Source organism: Anopheles stephensi, chromosome 3, assembly GCF_013141755.1.
Source record: "Anopheles stephensi strain Indian chromosome 3, UCI_ANSTEP_V1.0, whole genome shotgun sequence".
Lineage (NCBI taxonomy): Eukaryota > Metazoa > Arthropoda > Insecta > Diptera > Culicidae > Anopheles > Anopheles stephensi.
Window position 1 is genome coordinate 48,905,507 of NC_050203.1, and position 24,577 is coordinate 48,930,083.

Below are 24,577 nucleotides of genomic sequence, written 5' to 3' on the forward strand. Positions count from 1 at the left end.
CTTTATGTTCACAGCTCGTTCAGCCCTTTGTGTTCACGATGACGTCGTGCTTTCGTTTTGAAGCTACTCAATTGTTTGCTGGTTTTATAAATGTGATGATAGGATAGATTTAAGTTTTTTGTAATGGTTGACCCATAGAACGAATCCGTAGAAGACTATTTTTAGCTTTAAGATACCTTCTGTTTTTAGAATCGTTGAGATTTTTTGAAGCTTTCCTTGAAATGAAAATGCTTCAGCTGAAATGAATGATTCAACTCATATCGAAATCGGGGTTTTCACGCTCATCTTTCCTGGTAAGACATTCGGCCAAGTTGGACTGATCAAGACCGATCGACGTCTCCAAGTGTTCGTTGTTTCACAAACTTTGCTGTACATGTATTTTGGTCGCTTTGCAATGTTCAATAATTTTATGATGCTTTTCTTGCTCGTTTCACTAATTTTCTACAAATATCCGCTTATACTGCACGATAGTTCTGCTCCAGAAGTATTCGTCTTTGGGATGAGATTGGCAGATATTGTAACCGATTTATGTTGGAGAGATGCCTGATTAGGGGTACATTTAGACCTTTACCTTTCCTCATAACTTAAGACACTGCATTGCGACCTAGCGATGCAATATGAGCTTCAATTTCGACTTCGAATGCTTTTATTGTCGCCATTGTTATTTCAACGCCTTTATGTCTCGTTCTCCTAGTGCGACTTTGGCGTGAAATTTTCGAAATGGTATTCTTTCGATTCATCGCTCCCCATTAAACGATCAGCACATTGTGAAAATGTGTTTCCGTTTGTTCCTGCACGGATGATTGCCGAAAATAGCGGTGCAACTGTTCCAACATTGGGCGGGCCTTTTTGAGAAATTTGTTCTGGATTTCTTACTCTCGTTCGTCCACTCCAACGCGAGCACATTATGGTGGCATCATCAATAAAAAAACCTCAAGCTCGAGATAAAAAAAAAACAAAACACAGAAATCCCTTGCCACTGTTGTACATGGAGCTACGGATAGCATATTCGGTGGAAGCGTAAACTCCAAAGCGCGTTCTCTTGTTTCCGGAGCTTTGGAGAAGTTTAGACCATAGCATTGAACCACCAAGATCGGTTCTATTCTTCCTAATGCTCATTTCTCTCTTCTCTGTTACCGTACTTTCCTTCTTCATTCCGCAAAGAACGACCTACACCGCAAAATCCAGCTATAACAACATCGATAACTAACACACACACACGCATCTATAAAAAATACATCCCCAAATGCTGATGTCCTAGCGTCCGCTAATACTGGCAACTGTGCCAGTGACCTCGAGATGATGATGTTTGTAAAATTGGGTCCCCGAGAATGAAGGATTGCTTGGTCATGGTTCCGGAGATTTACCAAACTTTGGACCCGGATGAAGTTTTGCATTATGTTGCGTTGAGTTCGCCGGGCGTTTGAGCGTGTTTTTCTTTCCCGTTCGCCAGCGCTTACCGCTTTTGGCCGGCCGGACGGTTGGCGCAATGCAGTGGATTTGCCGATGAAAATTCAATCAAAACTTTTCCATCCATTCAGCCCGTCGCCCCCGGTCGACGACAGTTGTGTCGACCGACTTTTTCCATCATTCTTTACCCAGAGGTTGGCCTGATGGTCTGCCAAATCCCAGCGCTACTCGTACGGAAGTAATTATTATTAATGAATGCTTTTTTTCGTACGACAGTTGTTTTTTTTCTGTGCGCGTTTATCTGTGTCGAGTTTCGCGGCTCTTTTCACTGCTGACATTGAATATAAATTGATTGTTTATTTAGGGGCGAAAAACCGTTGTCAGCCATCGTCGTCACCGCCGTCTGATCGAAAACCGATCGTTAAACACACAATATTTAAAGCTCAATTTTTGAGAGGCTTTCCGGACAGAGATGTGACGATGCAGAATGTATGGTGAAACGAGAATTCGGGTGGGTTACGGAGGATGGAAAAAGTGTAAAATTGCGAAATAAATGCTCTATCTGAGGCGTTAAGTACGTGTATTTTGTCATTGGCCGTTAACTACCGATTTCCAGTTGATCGATTGTGGGCTCCATTGCAAACATGGTTGAAGCCGCACCAACTATAATTATTGGTGTATAAATTGTTTCTCGAGCTAATTATGCTGAAATTGATGGCTTCGTTGCAAAAAGTGTAATGATATTGAACTGAAAAATGAAGGGATTACATATTTTTAATTCTCAGAATTTTCTCTCTGTATCGACGTGACACTTTATTTTCTTGAGAGACCTTCATCATAGTGGCCAATTAACCTGTTTAGCCAACGTTTATTTTGAACCCATGCTTTGTATGACTTAAATCAAATTTCAAATCTCTTTAGTATCCTTATTCTTTATTAATTCATTCGACGGAGTCGAGATGCTAGCAGGATCAACAAAACTGGGTGTCGAACTCGAATCCTATCCTGGGCGTTCCACCGAAGTAAGACTAAGGTTAATTTTTTATCGGACTATAGATTCCTCTCAGTATAGTTCACAGATCGAGATATGCAGCCCAATTTGGGTTACGAGAACCAAATGTGCAATCATTTACCTGGACTGGATTGTCTTAAAGGATACATACAGGAACAACAACGAAAGGAGCACTAGGCAAACGATGATGGAGCACAAGTTTTTCTCTCAAGGAGCTGTCCATGTAAACTTATCTGAAGAACAAGGTGATGGTGATCGACGCAGCGAGTTAAAGCGTTACACTTGCACCAATAATGGAGCTCACACAATGAGGTCTGTAGATGAAGATCGTCATCTAAAGTCCGGATTTGACGAAATATTGTTACGTCGCCCGCATATTGAAGGAAGTTTTCGTCAGGACGCACTATGCTCAAATCATTGATCAACAGTGTAAACAATTAGGGTCATAGATTTTTGCCTTAAGGAACACTAGACAATGAGATATCTCAAAAGATTTTAGCTAAGTATGATCGACCAATCAGGTATGACCGCAACCATGTCACCAGGGATCTTGATGATCGTAGCCTGCCAGGCTTGGCAAGTAGAACTGCATGAGACACACTGTCAAAGGCAAGAGGATCCTAGAAGGAGAAGAAGTACTTTAAACCAATAGTTAAAAAAGAAATTCCATTCAAATTGGCAGAAACATACAAAACATATAAACGATTTTTATCTAAATATAGGAAACAGATTTTCAAGCCAGCGACAGAGGCACGGCAGAGGAGTACTACCGACAATGGACGCTATGGGAATGAAACACGATTATTAAAAGGTTGTTATGTTTATGCACCTGTGATTTTATCGCTTAATGGAATTCCATTAAATATGGTTTGTTTTTCGCCTGTAAATAACATTATTACTGAACGGCTTCCGTTGTGACATCAGATACGAATTCCATCCAGCATGATACCCCCAATCGCCGGTTGTATAACAAGCCAACAGGCTTTTATACCACGCTTGGAGAAAGAAAATCTAATCAGTTCTTTAAACTAGATTTGCGCCCCACTCACCATCAGCCATTTGTCATCGATTCGAGTGCAAGTACATAAAATTAGTACAAATCACAGCAATCCAGTGAGGACGGGCAAACGGTAAGGCTCTAATTTGCGACTTCCGCTATTGGGGACCGGGGGAGAGCAAAAGCAGACAACAAAAACAGAAACGCTATAATCGACACCATTATCACTGCTGTCCGATTTGCGGTGGCTAGAGCAATTGCATAAATCATTTCGTTTAATTAGTTGCTACTATGATTTAAAATGTTATGAAAATAAGCAACCTAATTTCAAGCCTCCCAGTCACACCAGTCCTCATGCTCCACACACACACACAAACCAATCATCAGCCAATTTGGTTGTGTTGTAGCTGCTGATCCTGCTGGTGCTGCCGATTTGCAAAGCGTTCGCAGTCAAATATTTAGTGCACCCCCGGGGCTTGGAGTTTTTGCCAAGGCCAGTGCCAGCATAAATCGCATAAATTTACCTAATTGGTGCATACATGCCCACAGCCGGTCAGACAATTCTGCAAAATCGACATTTGAATGTGCGGGTGCTGGGCGGCAGGACTGCTCTCGTCGACAAAGAGCACGAGCATCCTCGACCGAAGGCGTCAAATTGAGGCTCTTTTCGATTGCAGTCAGAACATCCCTCTTTTGTGCCACTGTTATACTCTCCGAGGGCATCTTTGTCGGTGACTAATTTGCATTAAATAAATTGTACGGCAGACCGGGTGTTTCTCACCAGCCGGTCTCGTTTGTTAATTACTTTGGACGGAAAGTTTAACGATTAACGATTAGACAACGCGCGCCACCCGGGTCGACTTTATGACGACGACTTAATGATTGCTGCTTAAAACACAGCAAAACGAAGGGCAAGGCGCTAAGGTAAGCTTTCATGAATGAAATATTGTTTTGCCTTTTGTGATATCGTTCTGAATGGTGCTGAGAAACATATAGACCTTCAACGCTCAATCAAGGCTAATCCTGTCGTGGAAAGCGAGGTAAGGATTTTTCTCTGATAATTAATGTATTTTCCATAAAGGTACGTCGACTTCCTGTAAATAGACTAGTATAATATTAAAGTTTCTTTTGAATACTATTCCGTTTTATTAAAGTTTGAAGCAAATTGTCAAAGAGTTGACCGAAAGACTGATCGATAAAGATTTCAATCATGTTAAACGATGCGTATTGTTAAATTATTTATTTCAAACTATCAGATATCACCAAAAGACGTGATAAGTCATCCTCAATGTTTTAAAACTTTTAATCCATTTCGCCATCGCACTATGGCACGATATAGAAAAAACACAGCTTAGAAACAATTTACCCGCTTTTTGTGATATCAGACATTTTTCGAAAAATATTCCATTGATCTATACGGCACATGAAACGATGTCACCAGAGTGCGTGACCTTCTTGTGACGTCGAATTGGTCCGATAACTGCCCGTCGGTCGTGCCATATCGGCTCATGGTTCGGTTGATGCATATATGTATGAAGCGTCCATCTTGCGTTTGTGCGAGCGAAGCAGTAATGTTGTTGCCTGCTCAACGCTCCCAGGCAAAGGATGTTTTGCTAACTTGGGCACATGACCCGAGAACCGATTGCAGGAAGGAAACGGTCCTTTTGGCACGTCCTGCCCAAGTCCTGAGGCACTGCGTAAAGAGTCGGTGCACAAATATCAGCGCCATCTTTGGTTGCGGTTCGTTTATAAGCTGCCTGTGTGCTCCGAACCGATGCACCGGTTCGGGAAGACCGCCCAATGCACTCCATCCGTAACAGTCAATTGCCTGTGGGCTTGATCGATTTCCTCTACACTGTCCGCAGTATCTGCTACCATCGTTGCGGACAAGCCAGGTTCGAGGAGGGTCAATAAAATACCCAGAAGCCAAATCAATAAAATGCTAAACGTCAGCAACAGCCCACACCCACTTGCGGAAGGTGATGGTACAGATGAAAATAGTCGAGTCATACATTGAATGATATTTCGTTTGTGAGCATGGAGAAACGATACGTCGGGAAGGAACATTTATGCTTTAAGGCTTGCGAGTGTTTATGTTTGTTCAGATTTGGTAGTGCAAAGATAAGCGTCAGATTCGATATGTTTGCATCTTATCAGCTTTTTTAGCTTAGTTTACACGTACACCAGCGCAGTACTTTAAATATTGGTGAAATGCAATCAGCAAAGCTATATGGCCTGTACGTTCTACATGAATTAAACAAAATAGAGCAGAATTCTATACTAATTATGTTGTCAAACCAGTTCATAAACAATTTATAAGAGACAAATTATCCTAAATATTCAAGGAATATATCCCTCATGAAAGCTCAAAAATCCGTTAAGGCATTATTTAATCATTGATATATTGACAGAGTTTTTCAGTTGATAAGGCAATAGCATCCATTTTTATTGTAAGATCCATAGAGAAAATGGCATACAAAGCTAATTGATATGGAAACGGCTTCTGATGACAAGGAAATCATATACCTTTTCGGTCCGGTGGCCGATGCAATAACGGCGCCGGTCTTCACATGGCAGGACCGGAGTTAAAATCCCCTCTCGATCGTCGCACTATGGGTAAACACACCTAACACACATTTCACAGGAAGCCAGAAATTGACAGGCTCGAGGTTTTAGGGCCAACGAAGAAGAAGAAGCAAAGACTTTTGTTACATTACATTACAATAATTTTAATTATAAAGTAAAATAGTTTGTCCAAGTTATGTATAGTCGACCCTCACTCATTCCAATACAGTTGTGTATGAGTTTAACATCGATCGCCATGCGCCAGCTGTGCGAATTAAAGATCTTATCGAGGTTTTACACGATCGAAAAAAAAGATCGAGGGTTTTCTTAATTGGATGATGGATTTGCAACACAAATCTTGAAGCTAAAACATTTCCCACAAAACCGACACGTATAGTTAATAATCTGATGTTTTAATACTGCATACAAATTTCATAACGGTAGCTATTTCCAAGGAAAATTTAAAAAAGAATAATTGATATTTCAAATTATTTCTCTATTGTAATTCAAAAACTACTGAAAAATTTGATGAACAAAAAAACAGAAAAAGAGATTTAATATTATTTTTATAACAGTTCGATCAAAACATCTTTTTCCAACACAAGGCTTCATTTTTTAAAGCTCGAGCCACGATCCTTCAACTAAAGATACACGTTCGACGAGAGCCATTCCCTTGGCTGGTGTCAGTTTTCTGGAGACGTCACGTTCCAGATTAGAAAACAATTGTTTTCATAGTTTCACGTTACGGTTGACGGCACGTTAGCACCCTTTTCATCGAAAGCGTTCCTTGTTCCCTTCTGTCACCACTCTCCCATTTCAAACACATCCACCTCCATCATTTCCTTGCTTTCTGTTCTCCAGCATAAGCATGGAGGCCAAAACAACAATAGCAAAAAAAATCTCTCAAGGATGGAAGCAAATCGACAAAAAAAGAAAACAAATAGCCCAGCTTGGCGGGGAGCATTCTTTGGAATACATTTTAACTCCCCAATGTGGACGCTTGCAACAACATTGTCTTTGTAACATCTGCATCTGATGCGGGCGCCCAGGAGGACGGGAGCGCAAAAAACACATACACACTTCACATACATCGATAGCAAATAGCATTTCGTAGACAAGCAAAACGAGCTTTTGAACCGACGCCGAACGTGTCAAAGAGTGTGTGCACGGGCCGGCGGTGAGCCCTGCCCAACTGAAAACTGATCGTTTTCCAGCCATTATGAGTCGATTTAAGAAAATGCGCACTGAATAGTAATGATTTTTCTTTCAATATGCACCCTCACGTTGGGGCACTCGCTTTGCTGTGCTCGGTACTCGGTGGCCGACTTTCGCTTGCAGAAAGAATGGATTTTAAGTACACTTAATGCTGAAGAGCTTTTTGACACCCGAAGAACCCGTTCGTCGTCCGGATGCACAAGGGCAAGTTTTATTCCCCTGCGTTCAGTGCGAGCTCTGGCGATGTGTTTTAGGAATTCTACAGAAAGTGCAGCACTATCTGGACGCCCATGAAGACGGTCGTGAAGAAACCGGTTGCCCAGGCCATGCCCCGGAACTTATGCACCGGAACGAGCACATGGAATACGGTGTGACCGATGCGAACAAGTGCTACGAGACGGAACAGGTTGACGGCGACGGTTATGCTCGGGTTGGTGAACATGTACAGGAAGCTGATGATGAAGTACGGCAAAATATTTTCCATATCATTCCGGTGGGCACTGAAAGAATCCGAATGCAAGCAATAAGAAAAAAAAACCTCAAATATACGAAGAGACGCAAACATGAGGCTCGATAAGCATTTCGAACGGTTGGACCACCGAACGGCAATGTAACCACGCAGAAATATGGCAACGGAAATGTGTTGCATTTGGATTGCAGCCCGTGGTGGGCTGCAGGATGGATTGCAAGATTCGAAAAATCCCAACACTCGCAGCTGCAATCTGACATCGAAACCATACGTATTCCATTCCGAACCGGCGACGCTGGGCAGTAAGCCAACGGCCCGTGTACACATAGCATAACTTCACCAGACAAAGTTACATACCGTCGGACACGTTCCACATCCGGATCGTCGTACGCAAGCTTGCCCCCCGGCTTAACATCTTCCGGATTTGAAAAGACCTGAAACGAGCGCCCAGCCAGACGGTGAGATTCACAAATCGGGGATTAACGCCCCATCCTACCCAGAACCGGAGAGCCCGATTCAGGGTGTCGGTTTTGTTTTCCTCTTCGTTTTTTGTTTCGGCCGTTCAGTTACCTTTTTGGAACCACGCAGTAGCCCGGTCAGCACCGACATGAGCAGCATCTTAAGCCCGAGTACGGCAGCCCAAAAGGCATAGGCCTGGAAAACGGCCGGTTCGACCAGCCCGAACTCTTGCGACATGATGATACCGGTTCCGGTGCAAGCAATGTGAACCAAAGGAAGAACTGACCCCTCTGGTTAGGTAATGCTTATCGCACGAAAGGTGAAATAATACTGAGGGTCCGAGTCGGGCCGGTTTCAAGAACGCTCTAGTTCTGCTTATCAGGTTATAGTGAGCGGCTTATCAGAAGGGTGTAGTGTGCCTTGCGGTGACTGGCAGATAACGGCTGGCCAGACAAGTGAGCAATGTACAGGCAAGGTAATGAATTTATGCGCATACGTTGCGTTGGAAATATTTTCGCAATTAATTCAACAGTGTTTGAAGGATATTAGGCGGAAAGAGTGGCTTACATATGGTTTGATTTCTAAGAACTAGAAGGGTAAGGTAACACTGCTTTGATGTTAAGCAGTCTATGTGGTAACATTAAAGTAATCGAATATTTGATTATCTATTGAATTATATTACACCCTCAAGTATTTCGTTTAATATTTATAATTTATAAGGAACAACTTAACATCAGAAGCCCAACAACTATTGGCGATCTGGTAGTCGAAGCGATAGAGGTATCGGTCTTCACACGACAGAATCGGAGATCAAATCCCATCCAAACCGTTCCCTCTTAAAGAGGACTGACTATCCAACGATGTGATAGTCACATCTAAAACGATCTTGAAGTTGTAGCACGCTGTTATATGGTCACTGTAGTGTAATACACCATTATTTTAAATGCTGTTAAATAAAAAAACAAATGTGCTATACGTTCTTATTATTCTATAGGTTATAGCACATGCATAATTTATTCCATAAGTTTTAGTAAACATCAGCGACGCCTCTTTAATCATCTTTCATCTTAATTTCTATCATCACAAACATAAAAGAGCATTTACTTTGTAACCATGTACTACAGCCGTTTTACGAGTACCGCAAACAATCCTTCCCTAAGTATTCATCAACATCACTACACTACTCCTCTGCTCAACAGTATCTTAACGAACGGAAGAGATCTTGTTGTTTTGTTTTGTTTTAGGCAATAAGCACACTTTCACAGCCATCACCGTAACATGACATCAGAGCGCTGCCACAGAAAAAAAAGTCACAATGAGACTGCAGTTCTCTAAAGTGGATAAAACGCTTCATCCCTCCACCGTGGCTGAACTCCAAAGCGAACTGATGAATAATCATTCTCGCCTCGCCCCTCAGTTATTCCACCGTAACGTGCAAAACTTCACTCACTATCAACGACATAAAACCTCATCACTATTATCGTTGCGGGACCGCGTTAACAGTGGACTCCAGTCGTCATAAATCCGTAGCCAACAATATTCAAATTTTCTGAAGGATCTGAAGGATGTAAAATTTGAACAAGTGCTTTCGGTCTTTTCTGGGGTTGTTCTGAACTTTAGCGTTTAGTTGGCAGAGACAGGCCTCCGGTTCGCTTCGGTCACCTCAAAGGACACCATGAAACCGATGACCATTGAGAGGATGACCCGGTTATGACGCCGGTGGCTAAGTTTTATCATCTCGTTGCTCTTTAACCTCGGCTGTCAAGGGTCGCACAGGAAGAGAGAGAGAGAGAACGAGAGAGAGAGAGGGAGTGAGTATCATCATAATTTATGCCATTTGTTCACTTTTGTGATCTGCAACGGTCCGCCTGACACTAACCGTGAGCAACCACGGTGCACCTTTGGTGTGGTGTAAAAATATGATATCAAAATAAAAGCACAGCGCACCACCAGATCACCACCGAAAAAGGGGGGGAGAGAGAAGCTTTAGCTGAAAAATATGTACAAACTTCGTCCTTTTTTATCAAAGATGGAACACAACGAGTGCAGCAGCATTTCGTTTCCAATGTTTGGGAAGATCTTCCCAACCGGTGGCCTGCGTCCTCGGATGCAACCCTTGGACCGTGGGGATGATCGTGAGTGAGTTCGTGAAAGTTAATCCAAAACTCAAACAAACCACAACCACGCCATGGTGAAGTGCATGAAAAAATAAGATACCACCGAATATTAAAATTTTGCCATTTGAAATTCAACTCCAAAGGCTTTGGGACTGCGACAAAGGCTGAGGGTGTAAAACCGGGTGGACAGCACCGGATCGAAAGAAAGGGGGGATGAAAAGGGGGCAGAGCGGCAGGCCTGCTGCCCGGCATTGAATTTCAGTCCGTTTCTCGCTTGTCACCTTGCTGCCGTTCATTGCATGCATACGGCGTCCCTTTTGCACCATCGAACGTGAAAGTTTCCCGAGAGGAAAATGGCAGCGACAACCGACGACCCAAACGAGGTAGGACAGTTGTAGAAAACTGTGGCGTACGCCGTGCCTTTATTTTGCCTATAATGGAGGTTATTTTTTATTCCAATATGATTCCCCAAACGTTTGTTGGTTTTTAATATGGCAAATAATAAGACCACTAACGAGAAGCTACTGGCTTCACGTGAGATTCGACCGACTGATTATATTTACCCACGGCGGCGCGGCAGTTTGGCTTTTACGATTTGTCACAACGGCGAGGCAGGCTGGGTATGATTGGAATTATAAATTTGCATTTTGTATTGCTACCGTGTGTTTACTTCCATAGTTTCAATCGATTTCATTTTCATTTGTGTGCAGGTGAGTCAATAAACCAGTCACATGAATGAGTTCGACAGTAGCGACAAGTAATATACAAATTGGTTTAGCAGAATGAAGCTAGCACAGGTACGCTGAGTCTTGCTGTAGATATAGATTTGGAAACATGTTTATTCAAAATTACATTAGAATAGCCTCGCAAAGACGATGGCCACGTGATGAACAATAACACGGATGCAAACATATCTGCCAGACCATCTCGAACCACACAACGCCCCTGCTGGCCTGGCACGCAATTACCGAGCGCTTATTTTATTATCATGTACAACATAGATTATGATTTCCATTCCGCTTCACATGATGTGGGATAATAATTTCACGCGCTTCGTGAGGACCTCCAGCAGTGCGATTCATTCCGAAGAAAAGCAATCAATCAATCATTTAATTGCTTTCCACCAGCCTTCCTGCCTCCCTCCCACCCTTCCGAACGGCCAGTGCTTTACGAAGACGGTTGATGTGAGAAGCCCGTGGTGACATTTCCGATTTGCGTCAGTCAGCCAACGTTTTATGCCGGAAGCGTCTCGCTGTGCTGTCGACACTGGTAACGGAATCGAAACCACAGATCGTCAAGAAACCGACCGCTGGCGTTCGGGACGCTCAAAACGTCTGCAAAACATATTTCCTGTTTCCGGCGTTTGCTATCAGAGGCGGATATGCGCCCGGAGGAATCAGCCACAATCCGAGCAAGCGGTCGAACGACTTGATTACGTCTTAACGCACGACAGATCACAAAACGGCCATTAAAAGTCATCGAACTGCACGGTGCGACCAGTCGCTCGTCAAGAATGGATGTTCCTACCCACCCGTGCTGGGGTGAGATGGGTGGATACATCTTCTAATCGAGATTCTAATCGAGCCCCGTTTAAAAGGAATTAGCGATGATGTGCGTTGAAGTTGGTGCTCAAGGTTTCTGCCGTTTCATCCTGGGCTGGTGCTTTCTTTGCCCTCGCTAGTACAAGATGTGGGATCGGACAGGCTTTTCAAATGGGCTCAACGATCGTGCCGAGTCACGCTCATCGCTGCTAGTCTGCGTTTCGAGTGCTTCTCCAAGGCTGGATGGAAAAGGATTGCACCGCTGGAAATGTTAAGCATTCACCGAAAGAAGTTCCTTCTCATTCAGCACCTCCTGGCCGGTCGGGCCGCCGATGTTGCTCATGCTGATGATGATGATGAGGATAATGAATGAGTAAACATTGAACAGCAATCAAGAGTCGATCGGTTCCATTTTCCCTACGCTCTCGACTCGGCCGTCTGCCGTACCATCGCGGTCCCATTACCCTGTGAAAGGTGCAGGAAAGATAGTTCAAACGCTGGTGATGTGCCGACGCGGGAGGTTTGGTTAATGTCGTTCGTGTATCTAGGTTGCCTTCCGGCAGCGGAAGAACATTGTTGAGTCATTTCGAGACCCAAGGCTCGGCCCGACAGCACTAGAAGTGAATGGATGCAAACTCACTCGTGTGAAGCCGCATAATTTTAGCAATCTCGGCTTCTATTCCGAAAAAAAAACACGGACACACACACAAGCACCGTCGTTCAACAGACTGAAGTAGCGAACTATCGGTGGTACGCTTTAGCAGAACTGCTCACACCCGAAACAATCCCGGCGCAACGGGGAACGAATCGTTCCTTCGCACGAAACCGAAACCGGCTCCTCGGTGGATTTGCGAAACGCTTTCGCGTGCCGTTCCTTTGGGAACCCTCCGCTGGCGGTCGTGAGATAATTAGGGAGGAAAATTCCAATTTACTGAACTCGAAGGAATCCCAGCAATTTTTTATCCTACAACGCTCCGTGGCGCTTTCTTCACTGCGAACGCAAACGAGAACGCGAGATAGAGAGAGAGAGGGAGAGAGAAAGAGTATGGGCGAGAGAAAAGGGAAAACTAGGACGAAGGTTAAGTTTATCCTTCTGGTGCGTTCGAGCAGCAATCGAAGAAATGGCAAGCTGGAAGCCATTTCGCTTTTATTGGCAATCTTTGTTATGCTGCCGGGGCTGCCCGCATTTCAGAGCGGGGTCGGCGATGGTTCAATGCTGGCCCGGTTCTGTACGTTCATCCTTCTTAGACTGCTGTTGCTTTTAGGCTGCCTCCATTCCGGCATGCTGATTTGTTCGATGCAAGGTTCCTTTATGAGCTGAGCTTTGATGCTACCGCCTGGGTTCCAGGGTTTAGGGGAAGTTCTGTCTCCCCCTTTTTCTGTCCCTCAAAAGCATCGGCAAATTAGCTCGGTTTCGAACATTTTCCGTCAGTTTCGTCGTCATCAAAATGGAATGCGGCATCTAAATGTCTTTGTGTTGCTTTGGGAAATGTATCGATTTTCCCATTTGCAAACCGTTGTCATAATCTTGCCCGAACTCAGTGTATGCGCTTCCGATTGTGGGAATGCGCCAGCGAAATCAAGGATGGTTGTTTTTCTTTATCCGAGTGGAAAGGTCTGGTCTGGGATTACTAATCAAGGATGTCTTAATGATACGTTAAGGATTAAGGCAATCGCTATCTTTCGGGATTGCACATTAAAACTAGATGCCACCACAGTTCAACAAGCAATGAGATAATCATGTTTGAAATATTTGAATTCATGAAAACTGGAGCGTTGATTGTATTTCAAAAAGACCATTCAAAATGGCTGTTGCGCTAAGTTTTACAGTTTTTAAATTATATACCGTTGGCGATGAACAAAATTGAAATCAAATACATCAACTCTATCAACGGTCTTGCTGATGTGATGTGGCTCAAGGATCCTTTGTTTCCTACGGGTTTTTGTCATCGCTTGCACTTCTTCCTCTTTGCTTAATGACCAGCATCATCATTCGAGTCATCTAATGGTTTGCTAGACTTATTGATACAACGTATTTGGAAGATCAGTTTTCATGACAGGAGAACGGTCGCTTGCACAACAAATGCACTCCGTTCCTGGGAGTGGAAAATGACCGTCTTGAATTTTGGATTGTATGTCTGATGCTTGAGCTGCCTCTTCTTAATGCACGTCTTGAGCAGCCAAGGTTATCATTCATCACAGCGCTCCTTAACGGTAGCATCGACGCTACTCACCTCTATAAACTGGTTTGTGCCTGCCAGAACGCTACGTCCTCTAGCAATGCTGGCAATCAACGGACCATGAACTGTTTTTGGTTGCCACAGCCAACTTCTACGTTTGTGGCGAGAATTCAACGTTGTCTGCGTTGTCTTTGAGCCTGGTTTTCTGGTCCGTTGAGTTAGTCAGACGTGTTAATTTCCAGCGTTTGTCCAACAGCGTTTTTCTCTAATATGAACTCGTGTACAGTCTTACTCACTTGTAAAACCGTGCTCTCGAGAGGAATAAGCAGTCCATCGATTAATCATAAAAATAAATAATTTAAATGCATATTTGAGATACGCCGTCTCAGATTGTAGCAGCTGAAAAGACCTGTCTTATTTCGTAATTTTGAAATTCCAGTCATGATATTGGACTTGGCTGTCATACACAGTTTCTAACTAGACATATTTACTTCACGTGGTAAGAAATAGGATCCGTTCGTTTGAAATTTGCAGGTTAAAGTTTATACTCATTGTTGCTTTCTGTTCTATTTACTATTTACCAAAAACTTCGTCCTGATTTATTAAACGACCACTAACAAATCCATGTAATGTTGCAAAGCAAAGCACTTGGTATAAGTGGCGCTCGTGCGAAGGAAAGAGAACATCAATTGTGCCCGGCGGATGGACCAACAGCGGGCTACAGTGACCATAGATGATCAGTAAGAACGTGCTAATGTGGCGATTATCCGGTGAAAATCTCTATCACATGGCGTTGTTTCTAGATTTCAACGCCTGCCGGCAGGACACCTGTACTTGACTGATTATGTGTCAGAATCGATGTTTTTTTGTGTTTTATTTCTGTCCATCCTATTTTAATATCAGTGGCTTCCCACGTTCCACGTCGTATGAAAAAGTTGTGTAGATAATGTCATGAGAATTATTTTTAAACCTCCGGACACACATAAAGCTGAAATGATATGCGTTGTGTCTAGATAATGAAGGTTGCTGTGTACTTTATTGCCTTTGTAATTATGCAATTATGCGTGGCTTATTTACGCATTGTGGTTTAATTAATTCAGCAGCGTTCGTGTACCTTCATTTGCATCAGTGATCGGCAATGTAAGCTAATATTGGTTTAAATGATGCATTTTCTTTTAAACTAAAAATAAACACCAGTAAAGTGGACGTAAATATTTCTATAACGAAACTAGTTATTAATTAATCAATGTGATACAGACAGGCCAAACGTTGCTTTGCTCTGGTCTATTTTCTATCGTAGTGAAACAAACGAATTCGACGTTTATTCGTTAACGTTGACTCTAATAAGACCTAGGCGTGCTGATAAAAAAAAACTTCTCTTCATATCTATTCTTCTTTCATAATATTACTAATCCTTCTTTCAAGAGGTATTAGTCTGCTACTTCCTTCTTCCTTGGTTTCAGTAACCCGTACCAGGATAGTCAGTTCTACAGTACGGGGAGATAATCCGGAAAGGATTTGCAACTGATCCGTTCTTGTTAGCTACTGATGCAACTCCCCTATGCCACCAGGTCGTCGAAAGATTATGAAACAACCATTTCATAACTGTTTCAAGTAAAATGACTTAACCGTCTCACTACATACTAAGAAAAAAATAAGCTAAATAGCAACTACAGCGTTATCGAGAAACTTACTCAGTTGAGTTCTAAAGCTGATCAATAAGGCACTCTCTTGAAGAACAAACCATTGAATACAATTTTCCCTAATTCTGAAGAGATAAGTTTTTGCATTGACGCTTCAGTAACTGACAATCCACAGCCAGAATGATCATCTTAAAACGACTTCATTTCTTCGCCTGTGCGCGCTTTTCCAAGAACACTGTTAAAACAGTCCATACGAGAACAAAGTAAACCAGCTACAAAAGGCATTCCACTACGTCGCTTGATCTAAAATATTTCTTACTCCAACCTGCTACAGTTCCCGCCCCGTCCTGGATTTCCTTGGCAAATTATCAGCAGCTGTCAGGTGCACAAAAGCTCGACTTGATTGCAAAGCAAGTTGGTGTCAAAGATGGAACGAGAGAGAGAAAGAGAGAGAGAGAGAGAGAGAGAGAGAGAGAGAGAGAGAGAGAGAGAGAGGGAGTGAGAGTGCTTCTATCCACTTCCTAAACACAAGGCTATCCCCGAATTATAGAATGTATTTCGGTACCTCGCCATTAGAACGACCGAAGACCACCTTCAAAGGACCAACAACTTTCCCCTGCCATTTTAGTGTTCACACGATTAAAGACAACACGTGTTTTTCGTTTGCATCGAACGTTGTTCCTTCGGGCACAATCAAACAGACGTCCTGGCGATGGCACAATAACATCAATATTTTCTCCCACCGTAGAATGGTGGTGTGTTTCTAGCACTCCAAACTCATTAGAGGTTATTTTTCGATTTCGAATTGTTACGACACCCCGAGCCAAAGAAAAGCACAGTCACACAAAGTTTAATTTTATCTTGCTTACGCATACCCTCTACTCGAAACAGATCCGCAGCTCTAAAGAACAGTATCCTTCAGCACAAATACAATACTCGATATTGTTTCATAGCTTTTGGCATTATGATATCGTTTTAAACCAAAGTTCAATGGAAATAATCACATTAAAACTATCGAGTTTTTATGACGCAATGGAATGGAAATGCAAACGATTGAAAAGAAAATCTAAACTGTGAATTAAAACATAACCTTTCTATTCACTGACCACTTAGCAAACCGACGCTTTAATGCAGACCGGGTTCTCTTCAAAACCGATTTCCTCAGTCGGTCATTCGTTCAGTTACCTGTCTTGCTTCAAACCTCCACTCATTACACTCATTTCATGGTTGGTCTTTGGAGAACGGGTTTTACGTTTCGCCATCTAGTACAGGCACATAATATAAAACTGCCTTATGCAGAAGACTCCGGCAAACGGTTTCGTCGTGCTCGGTTGCTCTCATGATAGTTTCTTACTGCGTTTGGTACCGTTTGGTTTCGTGGTTGTTCCTTTTTTCTACTTCGGTCTTCCTTCTTCTAGTGATGATGCCTGCGGTTTACACGTCTCAGAGCCAAAGTGCTCTGCTGCTAAGGTTTACCGGAGATAGGAATCGGCGGAGTGTTGCTTCTGGTTCGTTCCCTTGCGTCCATGCATTCAAAATGCTACACGGGAAGCTTCACGGGTAGCAGTGAAGCTGTCGTTTTTCTTATGAGTTTGTCCTGCTGCATTAGGTGGTCTCTAATGGCATACACACAAACACATAAACACTCACACGGGTTTCTTGAAGGAAGCGTTTGTCCTGGCTGAGGTTTAGCTGAGAAGAGCCTGGCATCGGGCAGGCTGCTACCATGCAGACTTGTTTAGACATTAAAGCTCGTTTGGCACGTTTGGTTGCATCAAAACCGCATCGAAGAAAGCTGGGACGCCCATTCACTCCTTCGGACGTTCTACCCGCACACTGCACACATTGTTAATTACATAGCATATCAAGCAAATTAAAACTAACGATCCTTATACACGCTGTGCACCGATAAGCGAAGCATGTGAACGACGGGTCTCTTAACTGAAAGGCAGAGCCAGTTTCGAGTGGCAAATGACAACGATGTTCGTAAGAAATCCACCCTGCGGCTCTTATCTTCACTTATTAAATTCATTAATTTAATGTGCAAGGTGGAAAACTATTTTCACACGAGCAGAGAAGGTTTACTACTGGAGAGCTATTCGTTGTTATTTGCAAATATCGATCGTTATCAACCGTTTTATACAATTTTCCTTATCACGTTATCACGTTTTCATAAGTAAATGATGATATTATAAACCGAAATATTAATCTGTTGCAACGATCAATGGATGAAAATAAGTGTATTCAGAAGCATAGAACAAAAACACGCTCTCATCGTTTTTTAGCACAAAACCGCAGAGTTATGTGCTTGCTCATGGCATGAATCACAGCAAACAGCAGACCAAATGTACCGCGTTAAATAACGGTTTTCTCAGAATCAACCGGATGATATTATCTTGCTGCAATTAGGAAACCATGTTTTCACACCTGACGTAAAATGGCAACCGTACCATAACTTTCTTGCTTCATTGTCTTCCCGTAAAGTCTAAGCCATCGCTGCAGCTGCAGATGTGCGAAGGTAGGACATGGCTAAAGAACGAGAAAAGAGGATATTATATGCTCTCTTGTTCGCATTTTTAACCTCAGCAGGACGACCTTACCGTACATCTAACTCTTTTGTGGGTTTGCACACAAACATTTTCAATTGGTCTGTACTTTGTACGGCAGAAGATCACTGTCGCGAGCGAAGTAGCACTGTGCTGCTGCATTAATTTGTTTTTCCTCATATCTTACTTTTCATCTTTTGATAACTTGAGATAGCTTAAGCACGTACATGAAAGGCCCAGAAAACAATGGAATATTATTCGATGGGTTGAACTGCAGCATTGTGCAAGGTTAAAAGTGTGCTAATAATTGCTTTCCGTAGAAAAGTAATATTATTCACTGACTGGCATCTAGAGCCGAAACACCAACCAAAGGAAAAATGAAACACATTTTATACCAAGCTTATTAAGTCCTTTTCTTGTGGTGGAAGTAATGCTCACTTCGCCAATCGGCAATGTTATTTTCATTGTGGTTACACTTGAGTCAAGTAAAATTAATACGTAGTTATTTAATCTGTCATTTTATCTACTTAACATATTTTACATACAAGAAGCAAGATAGACCTCAGTAAAGCAACTACAGGGATATTACGACGTTCAATACCACTTGCAAGATTTTCTCCATAATATAACAAGATCAACTTGTTCCATTTGTCGAAAAGATAGTTGGACACTATCAGAGCGGATTCCAAATCAATCACTGACCAGATCTTCACCAAGCAGAAAATCTTGATGTAGGTGGTGAAGCAGCAGCTACACTCCTACTATCTTTTTTCGGGTTTAAAGCCGGATATGACAGCATAATCATATCCCGGCCAAACTTACTTGGCTTCTAAGAATGACATCCGATACCGATGCAATGACTAGCTCTTCGAGCTGTACCAGTGAATTGGACTAGATCACCAGTGAATTGGACTAGCCAAGCTCCAGTGAGCTGGTCATGTTATGAAAACAGGCACCGGACAAACCAGCCCGTAAAGTTCTTTTAGGCCGTCCACATAGACGAAAAAGCCGTAGTAGGTCCAAATTGCGATGGAGTGATGGCATCGATCCTAGAATGGCCAACGAGTGGATTGACAGGGTTTATGGACGAACGATAGTTTTTTTTTTGCAAATATTTAGAATTCGAATTGCTTTTCTGAATTCATTTAGGCACATATAATAAAGTTAGCGATACTCAGTTGTTGATGACTACGCTTGTAATCACCTTGGACGCGACATCAGTTTTGCCCAAAAATTACACTCTCCTAATATGACATATTTCTTGAATGACCTCCCACGGATCAAAACCATTGCAACCTTCTACCAACTTAATTGAAAGGTGACAGTTTCAACAAAAGATTTCAAACAGTGTAAAAGTTAAATTACTTAAAGAATTCACATTTTTTCACAATACACATTATGATCACAATCGATTTTTTTCTGTTTGCTCATTTAAAGATAATTTTCTCTTTGTGTAAAGGAAGACTCTAATTCTTTTGTTTAATGTTCTCCACTTAGCGGTACGCTTGCTTTACAGCATGGAAAACAATCTCTTGCACTCGGCATGAAAAGTTCGAATCGGCACACAAACAAATGTTAAAATGAATGGAAAGAAACGCATAAGAATTTTAAGTGAACCATCAAGTCACGTACCTGCTGCCAGCAGCAACCACAGGATGGGAAGCCGTAAATCCATTACGCTCGGAAGTGTTCCCATAGTGGGCGGTAAGGGAGAATCTTCGTTTCCAGATCCTCCCCGTGCACTGCAGCGCTCACCAGAGGTTTGAAATGATTTTTGGTCGGTTTCCGTGTTAGGGTTTCACGTACACTCGTTTGCACGGCGGCAGCCTTCACTTCACATTTACACATCCACACACACACACACACACGCACACACTCGTTACGGGGTTTGCAGGTTCCAGCAGGCTGACCCCAAGTACCGATGCACTCACAATTTTCAGTCGTTGCAAATCTGTTTCACTACACTTTTTCTACCATTTTTTTTTTTGGGGGGGATCCTACAAACCACCACCGCACGGTAGGTTGTTAAAACGTTTTGATGGGGAGAAACACGGCATTAAAAAAAGTTGCAAAGAAGCATCACTGACGATCAAGGTGTACTGCTGCATCCATCCATCCATCTATCCAACTCTGTTGCACGGTGGAAGGTATCGTGGGGATTTTAAAGGATAACCTTTTGCATCCCAATCTGGAGTACCTTGAGAGTTGCTAGGACGTAGCTTACGCTTGAAGTGTTTCACTTTGGATTCCGAAAAATAGCACGCTCACACACAAATAGCAGCCCCTCAGGATGAAACACAGCGGAGCCAGGAACTGTCGTCGAAGGTGGGTAGAAACTCACAAATTTAACCGCAAATAGAACCTCGAAGAGCAGGGGGGAGGGGATGGGAAGGCGTGTTGGCTACGGGGCGAACCGTTATGTGCAGAGGTGAGAGAACACCACCAGAACCACCTTAACCAGATCCGGTTTAACCCCCGGTGAATGGAAGGTCAGGCAAATTTTCTCTTAGCTTGTTGGCTCGGTTGTTCGGCCAATGCAGGTCCTGTTGCTGCATCGTTCTTCTCTAACATCGGTGCATCGAAGTGTTATGGTGTTGATGGTTTTGTTTGTGTTTCATTCAGAGCTTCAGAGCGCCGTGGAGAAGGATACCTTTTTTTGTAAAAACCAACCCTAATCATTGCCGTTTTCTCTCGGTTTCTCTGCCGCAAGTCGAACTTTCTGACGATTCAGAGACAAGCATAAGGTGCTGACAGTTGTGTTAGCCTTTTTGATTGTTGGTAAAAAAGGGTTTTGGTTATATTTCTTGGTTTCTGTCTTACGGTTTCACTTTTCCAGGCCAACTTTAACATCAGCATGCAGTTCACAAGCATTTAATTTGCACTTCTTGTTAAAGTACTGGAGAGCTTTATCTAACAATTATTGTAAAAACTTTTAAACTGATAAGAAGCCTTATCAGTAGAAGGCTTTCTTTGCACATTGCTCTGTAAAGGACCTGCGCGTTTTGACACTCTCACTCAAATATGCTCCAATTTATGGGGTGACTGACCTCTATTGTTTTGCCGCAGCAATGGAACGCGTGTTTTCAGCATAATTTAATTTATCTCTACCTTCTTGCTACATCATCTCGCGGAACTTATTCACCTACCCAGTGACTCTGCTACCTGGGCGTGGAACAATCCGGAACCGACCCCGGAAAAAGCAAATCTTCTGTACAACGGTTGTACGTAGGAAGGCCTGCCGAAATTACTTCGGTTAAAACGCCATTTTTTGTGGCTTTGGCTTGTCATTCTGTTGTGCTTTTTTGTGATGAATTTGTCATGAATGAAGCAAGAGGAAACATGAAGAACCTACCAAACGGCCACACTGCTTGACCCTTACGAATGTTCACTTCAAGAGAAACGGTACGACGCGCGTAGGTTTGTTTGTACTTTGTGGATTTTTGGCCCACTGCTGTTGATTTGAAATATTGCTCACTAGCTCACTGCTATTTGCAGAATTTGTTTGTTTGAGATACCGTAACAGATGACCTAATTGAAGAATCTTCCGGTCATGTGTAGGTGGTATTTTCTTCAGCAATAAGCGTAAAAGGTTGAAATAGTGCTCGATGATGTCTGCAAAAAATGTAAGAGGAATACACACATTAGATAAATGATATCAATTCAGATATATAAGAACAGAATTGAAGAGGAATCATTGTGAATAAAGAGAACAGTCATAAAAATTTGAAAAACACTAAAATATATTCAAGAAAAAAATCATTCAAAAATAAGTTACCTCAACTATTCTGAAATAATCTTACAAATTCAATTTTGTGAATAAAATTGCTTTGAATTTTTCGTTTGACACTTTTCTGTTTCCTAAAAGTACATTAAAGAAATACCCTCTACCGAGAAATCCTTTACTTTAATTTACCTTTATTTAAAGATTCCCTACAAGTGTGCTTGGTTCCACCGAGCCCTTTAATACATCGTTGTGCAAAAAGTTTTCTTCGCTCCACTTCCACCTCACCCGCTCCAGTGGAATGCATGTGCCTTTGATGAATCCTACCCTAAACCACACCCCATGATAAGTGGCCGAGAATAATTCATGTTTCAAATTGGGAAATTTTCACCCGCCGAGATGCGAGCCTGCGACTCGAACTTCTCCACATATCTACTGCGCCCTTACTAACCTTGGGCTTATTCGGAATATTTCAGCCTTCCTGCCCGGGAGTCAGGTTCCAATGATGAGGTGCTACGGTTTCGCTTACATATAAAAATCACTTGCTGTACACGATTTCTTACACGAGAAAATTGCTCGTTTTGATTATTCATCTGCTCTGCGCACATCTCCACGATCTCCCGCGGCCATTGGTAGGAGAAGATGAAACGCTGGTATGATCCGTTGGTGACAGCAAACCAGGTTTCGCTATTCTACCGGGATTATTTTTTACCGTGGTAGGATGTTTTACAGTGGTGCGCGTAAAAGTATAAAACCAGTGGAGATTTTTTCACCTCAACCTTTCGGGGTGTGCTGTTGTAGGCATTCCACTGCACATGAAACACTTGTGTGTACGAAACTGTGGGCCAAACTCAATTGGGCTTATTAAAAATTAAAGCCATTTGTACGGGTAAAAAGTACCAAAACTCTCCTCGGCACGCTTAACAAACCGCCCGGCCCTGTACGCGTGTGCGTGATCACTTGTCAAAACGTTTTCCACGAAACCGTCGCCAAGGCTTGCTTGGCTTGGGAAATATATTCTAATCTCTTATGCGGCACAATTCAGCAACAATTTAATGAATGCCTGACATCGAGCCTGCCACATGCCGACGTGTTTTGCATGATTATGGCGATACGGGAAAGGAGAGTGGGCTGGAGAGGAAGTAATGTTGGCGGAAAATAAAAGTCAAGAAAATGTACCCATATGCAAACGAACCGCCCGGAACGTTCGGATCGGCTAGGATGTCAGCTCGTGAAGATGGTATGATGAAGAAAGATTGTACTTAGCATTCAACTGAATACTCGCCGTCGTTCGCCTGTGCCCTTCTTTCTCGAAAGGATTTTCGAGTGTATGCTGCGTCGGGGCAAAGAAACATCCAAGCGATTCAAATTGAAGCAACAGACCGCGTGATTTTGTTTCACGTTCGGCCATTTATCTTCCGCGTGGCTTTGCCTTAGCGGCGAAGTTTAAAACTAAACGCCAACAGGTTGCGTCGCGAAAGATGGTACAGCGAATAACAAAGATTGAAGAGACTGAAGTGAAGTTTTTCGTTACCCAAAACAAACTGAAATCCAACGCACATGTCACAAGCTGGGATATATGGGTGAAAAGTTTTATCCCACTACCGATCCACTCCGCTGAACCGGCGAGCCGTGCTGTGGTACTGCTGCTTCGAGGTGGAAAATCTGTCACAAACTTCTCTTTAACAAACTCAATCAAAACATGGTAGAATAATTTGCTTCGCCTGCGTAAAACGAACTCATGTTTGACAGTGAAGCGGTACGGTACCGCGTAGAAGGGAAGAATCAAGCGCGTCAAGTCTGCGGGTGGCAGACTATAGTTCGTGTATGTGTGTGCGCATGTTTTGAGGGGAAGATTTTAATTGAATGTTTGCTCAAGTGTCACATAAAACGTTATATGCTGCAGGAAATATGGCACGGAAAGTATTATTCAAAGCGTTTCACTAGAAAAATACTTCAATGTCGGGGAAGTTGCTGAGTCACATTGAGGCCTGATGATACTTAAAAAAAAATCTAAAATGGTCAGATTCAAATGTTGGTTTATTTGTTGTGTGACGGTGATTTATACGTTTGATATGCTAAGTGTCATCACAAATTTTACCACTTCATGTTGAAAGTCACTGAAAAAATATTGTAATAGTAACTCTTTAACGACAATTTCCAAATTTTAATTCAGCTAATGTTTATGTCTTGAAATGTTTTGTTTTTTTTTTTTTTATACAGTTGCCCATTGTCGTCAGTCCTGAGTAATAATCATATTGTCAACTTTAATTTGGTCCATGCAGGGTGTTCCTGTGGTAGAGGCGATAGCGGCTTCGCTTTTCACTCGGTGAAAGCAGCAAGGTTCCAATCCCATCTGAACCGTTCTTCCATAATGAGACGTGACTATCAAACTAAGTGGAATCAATGAGAATAGCAAACAGGTTATTGTTATGAAGAAGAAGCGAAAATTGGTCCCTGATATAGATGTTAAGGTACTTATTCTGTAAAATTTGAATGTGTAAGACGACATTTTATAGCACATACATGTAATAGTGACTAAGAAAGTCAAATTCCAAAGAGTTTTAAAATGATTGGCTATAATTTCTAAGATCCACGATTTCTACTTCAAACTTGTTTGATCTATCTTGAAATATGCGAGCGTAGTATCATGACGGGGCGGTCCGATGGCCGAGGCTATAACGGCGCTGGTCTTCACACGG

The 24,577-nt window shown here is 42.6% G+C and overlaps 2 protein-coding genes across 7 annotated transcripts in view; both read right to left on the reverse strand.

Annotated features, from left to right (window-relative positions):
• Positions 1–24,577, reverse strand: part of LOC118513197 — an 88,417-nt gene that overhangs the window by 51,925 nt on the left and 11,915 nt on the right. For 4 of the 6 annotated variants that reach the window (XM_036058689.1, XM_036058684.1, XM_036058688.1 and 1 more), the window contains one exon: positions 19,787–20,151. In XM_036058689.1, the coding sequence (XP_035914582.1) occupies positions 19,787–19,850 (64 nt within the window). In that variant the 5' untranslated portion in view covers positions 19,851–20,151. Of the gene's footprint in view, positions 1–19,786; positions 20,152–21,506; positions 21,767–24,577 lie in introns of all 6 variants that reach the window. The other 2 variants (XM_036058686.1, XM_036058685.1) reach the window with 1 other exon arrangement.
• LOC118513198 (microsomal glutathione S-transferase 1-like) lies at positions 7,345–8,468 on the reverse strand. Its single transcript, XM_036058690.1, has 3 exons — positions 8,239–8,468; positions 8,026–8,102; positions 7,345–7,699 (listed from the first exon to the last, which is right to left on the reverse strand). Exons 1-3 carry the CDS (start codon positions 8,362–8,364, stop codon positions 7,459–7,461), a joined length of 444 nt encoding a protein of 147 aa, XP_035914583.1. The 5' UTR covers positions 8,365–8,468; the 3' UTR covers positions 7,345–7,458.